Below are 14,999 nucleotides of genomic sequence, written 5' to 3'. Positions count from 1 at the left end.
CCGGCAGCAGTCAACGGTTTGGTGGCATTCGGGAGGCTGGGGAAAGGGACAAGTGTGAGGACATGCTGTGGGAAAGGGAGGGGCAAGACAGGGCAGGAAGTGTTAGGGTGGAGGTGGAGCAGGTATGGGGATTTGATAAAAGGAGTCGGGGGGGGCAGAGCCTGATGCAGAGCCTGGGGCGGAGCAACCCCCCCCCAGACCTTTTGAAAGTTGATGTCTGTGTTAGACAGACCTGGACATCTCTCTGAGGATATGGTCTTGCATGATATGGTCTCGCATTATATTCTTATAAAAAAACTAGGCAAATACAATTTAGATGAGGCTACTATAAGGTGGGTGAATAACTGGCTGGATAACCGCACCCAGAGAGTAGTTCTTAATGGTTCTCAATCCTGCTGGAGAAGTATAACAAGTGGGGTTCCGCAGGGGTCTGTGTTAGGACCGGTTCTGTTCGATATCTTCATCAATGATTTAGATATTGGCATAGAAAGTTCGCTTATTGAGTTTGCAGATGATACCAAGCTGGGAGGGGTTGCGACTGCTTTGAAGGAGAGGGTCATAATTCAAAATGATCTGGATAAATTGGAGAAATGGTCTGAGGTAAACAGGATGAAGTTTAATAAGGACAAATGCAAAGTGCTCCACTTGGGAAGGAACAATCGGTTTCACACATACAGAATGGGGAGAGACTGTCTAGGAGTGACTACAGCAGAAAGGGATCTAGGGGTTATAGTGGACCACAAGCTAAATATGAGTCAACAGTGTGATGCTGTTGCAAAAATAGCAAACGTGATTCTGGGATGCATTAACAGGTGTGTTGTGAACAAGACACAAGAAGTCATTCTCCCGCTCTGCTCTGCGCTGGTTAGGCCTCAGTTGGAGTATTCTGTCCAGTTCTGGGCACCACAGTTCAAGAAAGATGTGGAGAAATGAGAGAGGGTCCCGAAAAGAGCGACAAGAATGATTAAAGGTCTAGAGAATGTGACCTATGAAGAAAGGCTGAAAGAATTGAGCTTGTTTAGTTTGGAAAAGAGAAGATTGAGGGGAGATCTGATAGCGGTTTTCAGGTATCTAAAAGGGCGTCATAAGGAAGAGGGACAAAACTTGTTCTTCTTGGCATCTGAGGATAGAACAAGAAGCAATGGGCTTAAACTGCAGCAAGGGAGGTTCAGGATGGACATAAGGAAAAAGTTCCTAACTGTCAGGGTTGTCAAACAGTGGAATAAATTGCCAAGGGAGGTTGTGGAATCTCCATCTCTGGAGATATTTAAGAACAGGTTAGATAGATGTCTATCAGGGATGGTTTAGACAGTACTTGGTCCTGCCATTGGGGCAGGGGGCTGGACTCGATGGCCTCTCGAGGTCCCTTCCAGTCCTAGTGTTCTATGATATAGCAGCCTCCTCTGGCTCTCCTAGTGGCCCCAGTGCTGCCAGAAATCTCTGCTAGAGCAGAGCATGCAGCAGCTTCCCCCCAGCATGGACAAGGAGGCATGCAAACAGGTCTCAGAGGGCAGCCTGGGGCTGTCTTCCGCAGGGCTGAATCCTGGGAGAATCCTGCCCCAGGCAGAGCCGAGCTCCTTTATGGTGCTCCAGCTGTTCTATCTGGCATAAAGGGATCAGCACAGGAACAAGGTTTTACCAGCACTACCTAGAGCCCCAGCACAGCATTACACCCATTACAGCACTCCAAGCTCTCTGGGCTTAGACCAGCATTCCCTGTGTTTCCTTGGAATGCCTGGCTGGCTGTTTGTTTAACGTTTGCAAAGAACACTTAGGTCTGTGGAAAAAAGGTCCTGTAAACATGCACAGTGTGAGTGCAGCTTTGCAAAGCTGATGAAAATGTATCAGCTTTCCTCCTCCACCTCTCACTTACAGGGTCAATGGTGGCTTTGCCACAAGGCCCTGGCAGCCAGTTCCCCTGCCCCAGGCACAGATCAGGAACCAGATAATTACTCAGGACTTATTTAAACATGAACGGAATCCAAAACCAGTCCATATAGAACTCCCTCTGCGGACGCTTATTCCAGAAGAAGAGTGGCTTTCCAGTTTGCTTATGTTGTTTTGGAAAAAGGTTAAGCTAATCTGCAAACCATCATAAACTCTGGTTTAACTAGACCAGTGTAAATACTTGTTTAACTGGTAAAACTTTCCTGTTGAGACAAGTCTCAAGCTCACAATGTGTCTCCTCGTTTTCCCCGGCTCTGGGGCAGGCAGACCCTGTATCAGCCCTGTAACTAATGCAGCAGACCCCCAAGGCAGCCCCATGCATGGAGGTCCCCAGAGAGGTAGTCAGGGCTCCACCTCCGGCCAGGCCAGAGGCATGTGGGGATGGGGTGACCTAGTAGACCGTGCTGTGCTTCAGAGCTGTTAGCCACAGCATGCCGGTGCACAGGAGTCCGGGGATTTCACAGTCGCTTAGGGTATGTCTACACTACAGAGTTATGCTGGAATAGCTTATTCCAGAGTAGTTATTCCAAAATAAGATATTCTGGAATAACATGTCCCCACTGCAGGGAAACTCCAAAATGAGCCAAATTTTTTCTAAAATAGTGTGTCTATACACAACAGCCATTCCAGATTGGAAGCCCTGCTAATCTGAAATACTACGTCTACACAGCAGTGTTATTTCAGCATAAGCTATTCCGGAATATCTTATGTCGAAATAGCCCCTATCCCCTGTCTACACAACCCCTATTCTGAAATATTTATTTCAAAATAGGTGCCATTCCTCATACAGGCTGTGTCTACACTTGCATTCCTCTTTTGAAAGAAGAACGCAAAGGAGAGACATCGAAAATGCAAAAAAGGCCCTGATTTACATATCTTGTGCTTCATTTGCATAAGCTCTTTTCGGAAGAGCTTCTTTTGAAAGAAAAAAAGCAGTGTAGATGGGGCTTTTTCGAAAATAAGGCCCATCTTTGAAAGAGCCCGTCTTCCTATTTTGTTTCGAAAGAGGCATGCGAGCGCAGGCCCAGCCACAATGAGGTTTACCAAATTCAAAATAAGACACGTGCTATTTCGAAATTATTTCAAAATAGCAGTCGCATTGCATAGCTGCTCGCACAGTTCTTTTGGAACAGCAGCCGTCATTTTGAAATAACTTTGCTGTGTGGACACACTCTCACTCTCCTGGGACAGGCAGGCTTCACGGTGATTAACGGGGCACACACAAAGCAGATCTTGTCACCACAGATGCTGCTTGCTGAAACCTTGTCATATTTTGCAGGTCTGTATTGATGATTAGTGCCCTTATGACATTTTAAGATTCACACAGCATGTCTGGCTTTCCTAGCGCACACCTACAGGACGATGGTGCCAGAGACCGAGCGCACCATGGAGTTTTACAGCGAGACGCGAGTGGATGGCCTTCAAAAACGGGTTGAAAACCCCGACGAGATGACAGAATACTTCGAAGGGCGGTCAGATTTCCTGCACTACCGGCACACGGTGTTTGGCAAAAGGACAAAAAAAGCACAGATGCTCCTCGCGAATACCGAATTGAACGCCCGGCCCATCACGGTATCGGAAGAGGGAACTACCGGCTATTACCAATATTAGGGCTGTTCTGAGTGTACCAATTTCAGAGCGCATGGTTTTGTGTGAAGGTTCAGATTAATTTTCACTTGGCATCACCCAGGCAAAACTCCAAAGGAGTGAAAAATACAAACTAGTCTGAGCCAGAAACCCCACCCTGTGACCACTTGGCATGAACTCCACTGAGCAACCAAACTTGACCTATGAGATAGGACAAAAAACATTCATGAGGACCCCAAAATACTCCACTGGGTGTGGGTCTGTGTTCACTATTCCTACACGAGGCAGTTTGGGGGTTCGCTAGAAAGGTGCCAGTATTCCGATTTGCACCTTGTCAGTCACAGGGAGTCAGAAATCCCAATTCTGGGGCCCAGTTCTGGAAAGCATTCCAAACAATTGATGGATACTATGCATATACTTACACCCAGTTGATGCTTAAGTGCTTTCTTGAATTAGAGCCATAATAATGACCCCTTTCCCCACCCTAAGCATGGCTGGTTCTCATAGCGGTGCTCGAAAGGGAAGGTTGTAACTCTTCTGCTTCTTGGAGGCACTGTGCTTCTCCAAGGCATGGAGCAGATGGTTCATCTCTGGCCTTGTGCCTGAAGGGTAGAGTCTGCTCGCATAAGCAGCAGCTCTGCTTGTTGTACTAAGCAACTCCTTCACCACCTCAGCTGTCGCAGGTGAGAACAGCAGGACTGTGCTTCTAGCATTGAGTGATGGCATCACAGTCCTCATCTGAACATCATCACTTCTTCCAAAATCTTTATGATGTTATTGCTAGACCTTGGATTCAGAGCGGGGCCCGGTTTTTACCAGTCTCTCCCCTGTTATGCAAATCCCCCTCAAGTCTTGTTTATTGTTCGTTTCTCTTCTCCCAACCTTTCCTAGCAAATCCAGGAGCGGTTCCATAGAAACCCAGAGAAGCCAGCTGATGACGATGTAGCCGAGCGCATCTTTAGGATCGTGGAGGAGCGCATTATGCTGACATATCATTGCAAAGACAATTACATCTCAGCCTCAAAGAAGGAGTTCATCAAACAGAAGGATGTAGATAATAAGGGAAACAAGATCGTCATGACTGCGGACATGTGCGTCAGCTATCAGGTACTCCAACGGTATGGACACACAGAGAAGACACACAGAGAAGTTGGAAGACTGACTGAGGCCAGACCTACACTAGACCTTAAAGTCCATTGTAGATATGTAATTCCATCTAAGGCAATTGCAAAGCTGGAATGGACTTATCTACAATTGACTTACCTGGCCATCCTCACTGAGGGAGATCAACAGGAGAAACTCCTGTCGACCTCGATTACTCTTTGTGAGACTGAGGAGCACAGGGGTCGATTCTCAACCCCTGATCATTCGATTTTGCACATCCCCACTAGTGAAGACATACCCTTAGATATGGGGACACCCAACTTCAGTACCTCTGAGGCTCAACGCTGGTAGTTGTTGAAGAAAATGCTGAAACCTCTTTCTGCATTTCTCTCCTGGGGGAACAATTCAAGCAAGGGAAAATAAACCAGTAACTGGAGAGTTCCCTCTCCATCTCTGCCATGGATATGCAGAGTGATCTTGACATCTGTCCTGAACGTTCCCTCCATCAGTTAAAGGGATTTTTTTATGCAGTCTAATTGCTTTTGAAAAAGTCCGTAATTTTTTTTTTGTCAGGTTGAAAATAGTACACAAGCTATAGCTGAGGAGCTGCTGCCCTGTGAGCTCAACTGTGCAGAAAACTAGTTCTAGCCACACAGCAGGAGGAAAGAGGAGAACAATGTGCTTTCCAGCTCAGTGATGTGTTAGATTCAAAACCGAGGTGGGGCTAAATTAGCTGTTAACCATGAGTCAGATTCTCAGACGGCATCAATCACCTCTGTTAAAGATAGCGGAACATACCAGCTTACACCAACCACATATCTGGTTCCGCAAGTGTGGGGGACTCCCCCATCCGCTGACACTGGTGTTTTTGTCTTCAGGCGGGATCTTCGGAGAAGAACAAGAAGCTGCTGCATCTGTACGAAATGATGCTGAAGCTGATGGAAGCAGAGAAGCAGTCAAAGCATCAAGTCTGGGAGTCTCAAACAGAGGTGATGGGGGGAAGGCTCCTTGCTATTGCCAAAGTATTTCAGGAGACTAGAGCTAGGTTCAACTAACCATCTCTTCACATTGTGTCATATGTTCACAAACTATCCAGTAACTAAGCAGCAAGCAGCGCTGTAAGGCCACAATGCTGGTCTCCGCCTTAGAATATACAAATCATGGCTTGCCGTTGTTCTGTGCAGATCATTCACTGGAATTTTTCTGAAGAGACATCCCTAGCTCTTCGTCCGTGTTCTAGGGGCCAAGGTCTGCAACAGAGAGCGTACGAATCGGGATATCTAGCACCACATTGGCCATTTGCCCGCTGACCGGAACAGGGAAGAGAAGAATATCCTAGAAATTGTACATAAGAACCCCCAAGAACATTCTGAGTCAGACCAAAGGTCCATCCAGCCCAGACACAGTGGCCAAAGCGAGAGGCCCCAGAAGGAGTGAACAGAACAGGTCATCACTGAGAGATCCCTCTCCTGTCAGCCAATTCCAGCCTCTGACAAACAGACGCTAGGGACACCGTTCCTACCCGCCCTCGCTCATAGCCATTGATGGATCTAACCTCCATCGATTTATCTAGTTCTTTTTTGAACCCTATTAAAGTCCTGGTCTTCACAACATCCTCTGGCGAGGAGTTCCACAGGCCTACCCTGCACTGTGTGACGAAAACCTTCCTTTTGTTAGCTTTAAACCAGATGCCCATTCATTTCATTGGGTGACCCCGAGTTCTTATGGAAACAACTAAATAACTTTTCCTTATTCGCTTTTTTTATGCCTGTCATGATTTTATGCTGGAGGTCTATATCCCCCCTTAGTGTCCTCTTCTCTAAGCTGCAAAGCCCCAGTCTTTTTAATCTTTCTTCATTCGGCACCCGTTCCAAACCCACACCAGTTTTGCTGCCCTTTTCTGAACCTTTTCAAGCGCCACTCTATCTTTCCTTGAGCAGAGGCAACCACATCATTACGCAGTATTCAACATGTGGGCTTGCCATGGATTTATATACAGGCAATAAGATATTTTCTGTCTTAACATACTTTTTGCCTTTCTGCTTGCTGCTACACATGGAGTGGGTGTTTTCAGAGAAATATCCAGAATGACACCAAGATCTCTCTTTTGGTTAAATGCTAATTGCTAACTAACTGCTTCTAAGTTGACCCGGGCCACAGCATTGAGGTGCTTACCACTGTGTTATCTGTAGGGAAGAATTACCTTGAAATAGATGCATCGTAAATAATCAATAACGCATTGCAATCACATGGAGCAAAGCACCCTTGACACTGACTGTAGAGAACCGACTAAGCATAGCTATTACAGCAGAGGAAGAGATGACCACTAGATCTGAAGGTGAAAACTGCTTTGAGGAAGCAGCTGGTTAGGTACTAAAGAGGATTGTGGCAGTCTGGTGGCAAAGTAAAGGGCCACAAAATATTCTACGATAAGATTTATAAGTCCATCAATGTATCTTGGACACCCCTCTTTCCCTTCTAGGGTTCCTAATGTCATCAGACTGACAAGCCTCAGAGGGGTAGCTGAGTTCATAGAATCATAGAACACTAGGACTGGAAGGGACCTCGAGAGGCCATCGAGTCCAGCCCCCTGCCCCAATGTTAGGACCAAGTACTATCTAAACCATCCCTGATAGACATCTATCTAACCTGTTCTTAAATATCTCCAGCGATGGAGATTCCACAACCTGCCTTGGCAATTTATTCCACTGTTTGACCGCCCTGACAGTTAGGAACTTTTTCCTTATGTCCAACCTAAACCTCCTTTGCTGCAGTTTGAGCCCATTGCCTCTTGTTCTATCCTCAGAGGCCAAGAAGAACAAGTTTTCTCCTTCCTTCTTATGACTCCCTTTTAGATACATGAAAACCGCTGTCATGTCTCCCCTCAATCTTCTCTTTTCCAAACTAAACAAGCCCATTTCTTTCAGCCTTTTGTCATAGGTCACATTCTCTAGACCTTTAATCATTCTTGTCGCTCTTTTCTGGACCCTCTCTAGTTTCTCCACATCTTTTTTGAACTGCGGTGCCCAGAACTGGACACAGTACTCCAGCTGAGGCCTAACCAGTGCAGAGTAGAGTGGAAAAATGACTTCTCGTGTCTTGTATTGGAGGGGTAGCTGTGTTAGTCTGGATCTGTAACAGCAACAAAGGGTCCTGTGGCACCTTATAGACTAATAGAAAAGTTTTGAGCATGAGCTTTCGTGAGCACAGACTCACTTCATCAGATGCTGGTCTTGGAAATCTGCAGGGCCAGGTACAAATAAGCCAGAGCAAGGGTGGGGATAACAAGGTTAGCTCAGTCAGCAAGTGTGAGGCTTATTACCAGCAGCTGAGCTGGAGGTTTGAACACCAAGGGAGGGGAAGCTGCTTTTGTATTTAGCCAGCCATGCACAGTCTTTGTTTAAGCCTGAGCTGAGGGTGTCGAATTTGCAGATGAATTGTAGCTCAGAAATATCTCTTTGGAGTCTGGTCCTACAGCAAAGAAATTTCAGGACCAGACTCCAAAGAGAAATTTCTGAGCTACAATTCATTTGCAAATTTGACGCCCTCAGCTCAGGCTTAAACAAAGACTGTGAATGGCTGGCTAAATACAAAAGCAGCTTCCCCTTCCTTGGTGTTCACACCTCCAGATCACTGCTGGTAGTAAGCCTCACCCTTGCTGACTGAGCTAACCTTGTTATCCCCACCCTTGCTCTGGCTTATTTATAGCTGGCCCTGCAGATTTCCAAGACCAGCATCTGATGAAGTGAGTCTGTGCTCACGAAAGCTCATGCTCAAAACTTTTCTGTTAGACTATAAGGTGCCACAGGACCCTTCGTTGCTGTTCTTGTGTCTTGTTCACAACACACCTGTTAATGCATCCCAGAATCATGTTTGCTTTTTTTGCAACAGCATCACACTGTTGACTCATATTTAGCTTGTGGTCCACTATAATCCCTAGATCCCTTTCTGCTGTAGTCGTTCCTAGACAGTCTCTCCCCATTCTGTATGTGTGAAACTGATTGTTCCTTCCCAAGTGGAGCACTTTGCATTTGTCCTTATTAAACTTCATCCTGTTAGTCCGTATCTTCAAAAACAAGAAGTCCTGTTGCACCTTATAGACTCTAACAAAACAAAGCAGCAGAAATGTATCACTTTAAAGACTAACAAAATGATTTATTCAGTGATGAGCTTTCATGGGACAGACCCACTTCATTAGATCAATCTCATTTCCAATCCAGGCTGACATTTATAAGTCCAGAGGACAAAAAAAAAGCAATAAAAACTGACAAATCAAATACATAGAACTGAAGGAGGAGGATGAGGGGCAGGGGGATGTTAAGCATCCTGCCTGAGATAATTACGAGCAGCAAAGGAAGGGAAGCCCTCCTTGTAATCCGTAAGGTAACTGATGTCTCTGTTCATAACATGTATAAATGTGTCGAATTTGAATATGAATTTCAACTCACAAATTTCTCGCGCTAATCTGTTTTTAAATTTTTTTTGCTCCACAACACAAATTATTTTCACCAGCAAATCACAGGCTACACCACGGTAATACTAATTCTGGAACATTTCCTTCCAACGAACCCCGCTGCCAACTTTGTCCACATATTTATTCTGAATAGTAACAGAGAGGAAGCCGTGCTAGTCTATACACTATCAAAACAAAAGGCAGTCAAGTAGCACTTTAACGACTAGCAAAATAGTTTATTAGGTGAGCTTTCGTGGGACAGACCCACTTCTTCAGACCATAGCCAGACCAGAACAGACTCAATATTTAAGACACAGAGAACCAAAAACAGTAAGCAAGGAGGACAAATCAGAAAAAGATAATCAAGGGGCTCATCTGCATACTTGGCTCAATCTAATTCTTGATCTTCCCCCCCAACCCCTCCACTCTCTGCTTTGCTCACCTTGTTTATCTTTTTCTGATTTGTCCTCCTTGCTTACTGGTTTTGGTTCTCTGTGTCTTAAATATTGAGTCTGTTCTGGTCTGGCTATGGTCTGAAGAAGTGGGTCTGTCCCATGAAAGCTCACCTAATAAACTATTTTGCTAGTCTTTAAAGTGCTACTTGACTGCTTTTTGTTTTGATATTTATTCTGGTGATACCATCACTGCACCTAACCATGTTAGTTACAAGATCAAAGGTACATTATTGTGCACTTCCAGCAGCATTATATATGCTATTATGTGCCAGCTATGCCCTGCTACTCTGTGCGTTGGACAGACTGGGTAAAACCAAAGAATAAATGGACACAGAGCAGACATCAAGAAGCTCAATATACATAAGCAGGACAGTGAACACTTCAGTGGGGTGGGCCCTTTCTGTGAAAGACCTGAGAATTTGTGTCTGTAGAAAATTTCAGACAATAGAGATCAAGTTTCTGTTACTAATACTCTTTAAAATGATATTCTTTTGGGCATGCTGATCTATCCTCAGCATAGGAATACATATCGGCTGCGCCCTAGCTAACGTGTATAAACTCATACTGTAAGGTCATACCACAGCCCTTGCATGCAGACCCTAACACCTGTTCTTTTAAGCAGACCAGCCAAATGGGGGGCTCCAGACTTTGAGGAAATATCAGGAAAGCTTTCATTTTCTGATTTCACTGAAGGTGTTAGAAATTCTCAAGATCCGGCAGGAAGAAGCAGCTGCCAGCAAGCTGACGGTTTCCATGTACGACACAGAGAGGAATGAAAAGAGCAAACAACAGCGAGAGACAATGGTAGGCAACTGTATCTAATAACAAACAAACTAACAGTTTTCATTCCATTGTCCATCTCTTGTGCTACAGGCAGGTGTTAGTAAGAACCATGAGATGAACCTCGTTGGTTTGAGTGGATCAGCAATATCCAGTTCTAGGGGTTTTTTTAGCAGGGTTGGATTTAGAATTCATTACAAGTGGGGAAAAAAAGAAATCCCAGCTCAAATTCGTCCCTTCTCAGGGACTAGCACCAGAGTCCATTCTAGTACCATTAAAACACCCTGAGTGAGCTCCTTGCCTGGTGGAAAGCCGCATATCTCCATTGACTTCCATGAAGCTACAATATATATATATATATATATATATATATATATATATATATATATATATATATATATATCAGTCCAAGATCTGGTTCCTTATGTCTATGATTCTCTGAAAGAAACACGTCATCAGCACAATTACATATTTATTAAGTTTGATACATAAATAAAAACAATTAATAATAATGAAACTAATTGTAGTCGGAGATAGGTGAGAAGTTTGGATAATTATATCCAAACCTGCTTCATTTTGTTGGGAAAAGATCAGCTTCTTCTCCGAGTACAAGGTTTGGAATAGACGGTTCTACACCATAGTTCTTAATCCTGTTTATAACAACAGTATTGGCTTTGGTCCAGGATATCTCTTGAGGAATTACCATGTGTGGTTTCTGGACAAACATAAGGATGTTCCAGTCTAGTTATCTGAGGTCATTATGGGGCTTGTTTACAAATTCCAGCTCTCTACAAGATGCTTCTTTGGTGTGGGTTTTAAAGTGGGCACAATAATAAGTTCCAATGTCAATACTCTCAATGACAAAGTTAATAAAAAGAGATACTAGAGTTTAAGTGTCAAGTACCTGTGAACCGAGGGTGGTGAAGCACTGGAATGCCTTACCTAGATAAGTGGTGGAATCTCCACCCCTCAAGGTTTTTAAGTCCTGGCTTGACAAAGCCCTGGCTGGGATGATTTAGTTGGGGTTAGTCCTGCTTTGGGCAGGGAGCTGGACTTGATGACCTCCTGAGGTCTCCTCCAGCCTGAGGATTCTATGATTCTATGATAAACAGGAAATTGAGACAAGCAATCCAGAAGCAAATGTGTGTCAGCCAGTTCAACCAGGTCGACGTTGTTAAGAAAGATTTCAAATGCAACACAATCCTCCACTCTAAACCACGTCAAACTAGAATGACAGTGTATCTGGTGGAGCCCTTCCCAGGCCAGAGGAGATAACACTTTATGTATGAGATAAATTCTAGATTCTAGGGGAGTGGGTAGTTTGTTAAAACACACAGCCAAAAACGAGGTAACAGAATAATAATCAGATTTGGATTTCTGCTAGGAAATGGTTGGTAGAGGTTGAAACTCTCTCATCCAGCACCCTCAGGACCTGACAGGTGCTGGACAAGAGAATTTGCTGGACCATGGGAGGTCAATGTTGTCTTGCAGCATTACCAACATTTCCACTGCTTGCTGGGCTCTTCGAAGACATTTGGGGTAAATTACAGCTGAAGAACAGCACAGAACACTGAGAGCCAGGGCTGGTGGCTGGAAACAAAATTTAGGGGATGATGGGAAATTAAAATCATGCCAGATTACAGATGTTGCTGGATGAGGGAGTTGCAGTTTAGGGAGAAAGAAACCTGTACAAGAAACGCCTGGTGGAAAGCAAGCAGTCAAGTAAGATATGTACAGGAATGTTTCTGGCATGCGTTTCTCTCACCATTACCCTCCAGGAGCGTCTGATGCAAGAAGAGAGGCAGCGACAAGTGGAGCAGGACCTGGATTACCTGGCACCTTTCATGATTCAATTGGGCAGCACGGAGAAGATGACCAAGTGGCAAGCCCTGCGCCTCAAGGAAGACTGCCTGAATGATTTCAAGCACCGACTCATTGAGAAGGCCAACCTCATCCAAGCTCGGTTTGAGGAGGTACATGCCCATTTTCTCATTGTCCACTCCTTGGGGCCAGCTCTGCATAGGGTCCCTTTTATTTTGGGAGCGGGCCACGTGGAGGTCTCTTTTCATTTTACTGTAGGGCTATGTCTACACTACAGCCATCTGTCAACATAATCAAAACAAAAAGCAGTCAAGTAGCACTTTAAAGACTAGCAAAATAGTTTATTAGGTGAGCTTTCATGGGACAGACCCACTTCTTCAGACCATAGCCAGACCAGAACAGAGTCAAACTATTTTGCTAGTCTTTAAAGTGCTACTTGACTGCTTTTTGTTTTGATAGTGTATAGACTAGCACGGCTTCCTCTCTGTTACTGTCAACATAAGTTACTATCATAAGAGACCTTCCGACTAAACTTTGGTTGAGAGATTGTGGTCAGATGGCACAGTGGATCAAAAAAGCAATCCACTCTGTCAACAAAGAGCGGCCAGACAGCCCAATGACCCAGAAGCCTTGTGAACAGAGCCCCAGCCCCCACCCCACACCCCCCCAGCATCCACACAGCTTTTTTTTTTTCCAGCAGATTCAGTCAAGAAAGGCACTCTGCTTCATGGGAGAGAGGTAGAAGGCTGTCGACAAAAGTGCCACGTTCTGTCGATTTACCGTTGACAGAACACATTTTTAATGTGGACGCTCGGCGAATTTTGTCAACAAAACTCTCTAGTGTAGACACAGCTTATGTGAAAAAGCAACACTCCTCCATCATCTTTGTCTAGGAAGAAGCTGTACATTTTTTCATGTTTCTCTGTCTTTACCCAAGGACAACAAAGGGCAGAATAGCTCTAGGACCAAATTTAGTAGATTTATATGTAAGGAATTGCCAGCAGGAGCTCACTACTGCTGAAGAATTTGGGGAATGTATCCTTTGGAGATCATTTGCATGAAAATGCAAAGGTGGGCATATGTAATGCCTTGTAAACAAAGCCTGATGGGAGCAGGTGAAGCAATAAGCTATCGTCTGTTGTAAACAGCATGTTGTTGTAAAGTCACAGTTTATGCTATTACCCAGTATAAGAATTGTGGAGTCTCACCAATGCTTGAAGTTGTGAGGTTACAGGGCAATCACTGCTATGTAAGATATGGCTCACACAGGGCTCCATCCATCTAAGCATTGTGAGGTGGAAAGGATGGAGGTTGAGCCAGCTGACTGGGAGCCCTTTGGCCATATAGCTGTAAGACTGGTTTGACTAGTTCTCCTTTCTGCCCCACCCCCGTTCGAAGATAGATCTCAAACTGGGTCTATAGTTATTTTGCGAGAAGCCACCTTGGTGGATGCTGAGATGCAGAATTTGACCCCAAAGTCTCTTATCCCCAAGGAGACAACTCTTCTATGTTTCTCTCTCCTTCCCTTGCTTTCCATATTTTGCTTACTTGTCCTACATGTCTTCATCATGTCTTCATCTTCTTTTCTTCCCAGTGTAACATTTATTCTTGTCTGCTCTTTTTTCCTTCTTTTGATTCCTTTAACTATGGGTATGACTACATTATGTGGAAGATCAACCCAGTCACAGTCGATCTTCCAGAGTTTGATTGAGTGCACCTGGTAGAAATCTCCCGTCAACCTCCCTCTGTGAAGATGGCCAGGTGAGTCGATTGCAGATAAGTCAATTCTAGCTATGCAATTGCCATAGCTAGACTAGCTAGAATTGCATATCTGCAATCGACTTACCTGCCTAGTATGGACCAAGCCTTTGATATGCTACATCTGTATCTCCCTCAAACCCTGATTTATTCCTCTGTCCCATCAGGAGACACAAGAGTTGCAAAAGAAACAACAATGGTACCAGCAAAACCAGCTGTCTATGACCTTGGAGGATGAGGATGCCTACCTAACCTACTGCTCTGATGCCATGTTCCGGATCCACATTCTGGAAATGCGGCTTAACAGGTAATAATACGGAGTATTGAATGAACGTGTGGCAGTCTGACTGGAGTGAATTAAGGGGGAGGTACAAGTGGATATTCACTGGGGCTTTGCATGCCAAGTGTGGGATAACGTCATCCTCTGAAAATATTCCATTTAATCAGATCATCATCAAATACAGTCCAGCTTCTTCCTGTGATTTCCTTCTTATTCTAGACATAAAGAGATGGCACCACAAAAGTACATAGAACTGGAAGAGAAATTGTGCAAGGATCCTCGCCTGGCTGAGTATCTCAAATTTAACATCTGATATAGTCCGTGTTCCCTCACAAGAGTCTCTGGGAATCAGGGCAGGAACCTACCCAGTGTTGGCTGGAGCTGCTGGAGAGAAAGGTGACATCTTTCTCCTACTTGTGTTCAAGGGACCATTTGTGGCCTCACTGATCAAATTCCCTTCAGGGCCTCTGTGCAACTTTCTCCAGGAGCTGCTGGGATCTACAGTGCCAAGTGTATAAAGCAGAATGACCTTGTTTTCAATGTTTCATTTCCATGTGTTTCATTTATCCCTTTTTCCCCCTATAAATGTTCTCCTAGTGAAACTTTTCTCCTGTGTTAAGTATTTCAGGCTAGCGTATTTGTCTCCTTCGTGTTACCTTGCTGTTTTAAGGCCCATTTACATGACAGTTACCACTGAGTCAAGGGGCGTGGTTGTCTTTTAGCCAGTGACATCATGGTTCAGTTCTTTTAGCTCAGGAGCCACGATCCCCTGGGAGCAGAGGCAGGAACTCAGCCCCACCCCTCCTCCCCCATG

At 44.7% G+C, this 14,999-nt stretch overlaps 1 protein-coding gene across 1 annotated transcript in view; it reads left to right on the top strand.

Annotated features, from left to right (window-relative positions):
• Positions 1-14,690, top strand: part of DRC7 (dynein regulatory complex subunit 7) — a 32,184-nt gene extending 17,494 nt beyond the window's left edge. Inside the window, exons 11-17 of the mRNA XM_075008915.1 lie at positions 3,293-3,519; positions 4,426-4,641; positions 5,517-5,627; positions 10,240-10,350; positions 12,105-12,299; positions 14,073-14,212; positions 14,405-14,690. Coding sequence (XP_074865016.1) covers positions 3,293-3,519; positions 4,426-4,641; positions 5,517-5,627; positions 10,240-10,350; positions 12,105-12,299; positions 14,073-14,212; positions 14,405-14,498 — 1,094 coding nt within the window. The 3' untranslated portion in view covers positions 14,499-14,690. The remainder of the gene's footprint in view (positions 1-3,292; positions 3,520-4,425; positions 4,642-5,516; positions 5,628-10,239; positions 10,351-12,104; positions 12,300-14,072; positions 14,213-14,404) is intronic.
• Positions 14,691-14,999: the final 309 nt, after the last annotated feature.

Source organism: Carettochelys insculpta, chromosome 14 (genome assembly GCF_033958435.1).
Source record: "Carettochelys insculpta isolate YL-2023 chromosome 14, ASM3395843v1, whole genome shotgun sequence".
Classification (NCBI taxonomy): domain Eukaryota; kingdom Metazoa; phylum Chordata; order Testudines; family Carettochelyidae; genus Carettochelys; species Carettochelys insculpta.
Note: the sequence above shows the minus strand (reverse complement) of the source record. Positions and strands in the feature narration are given on the sequence as shown.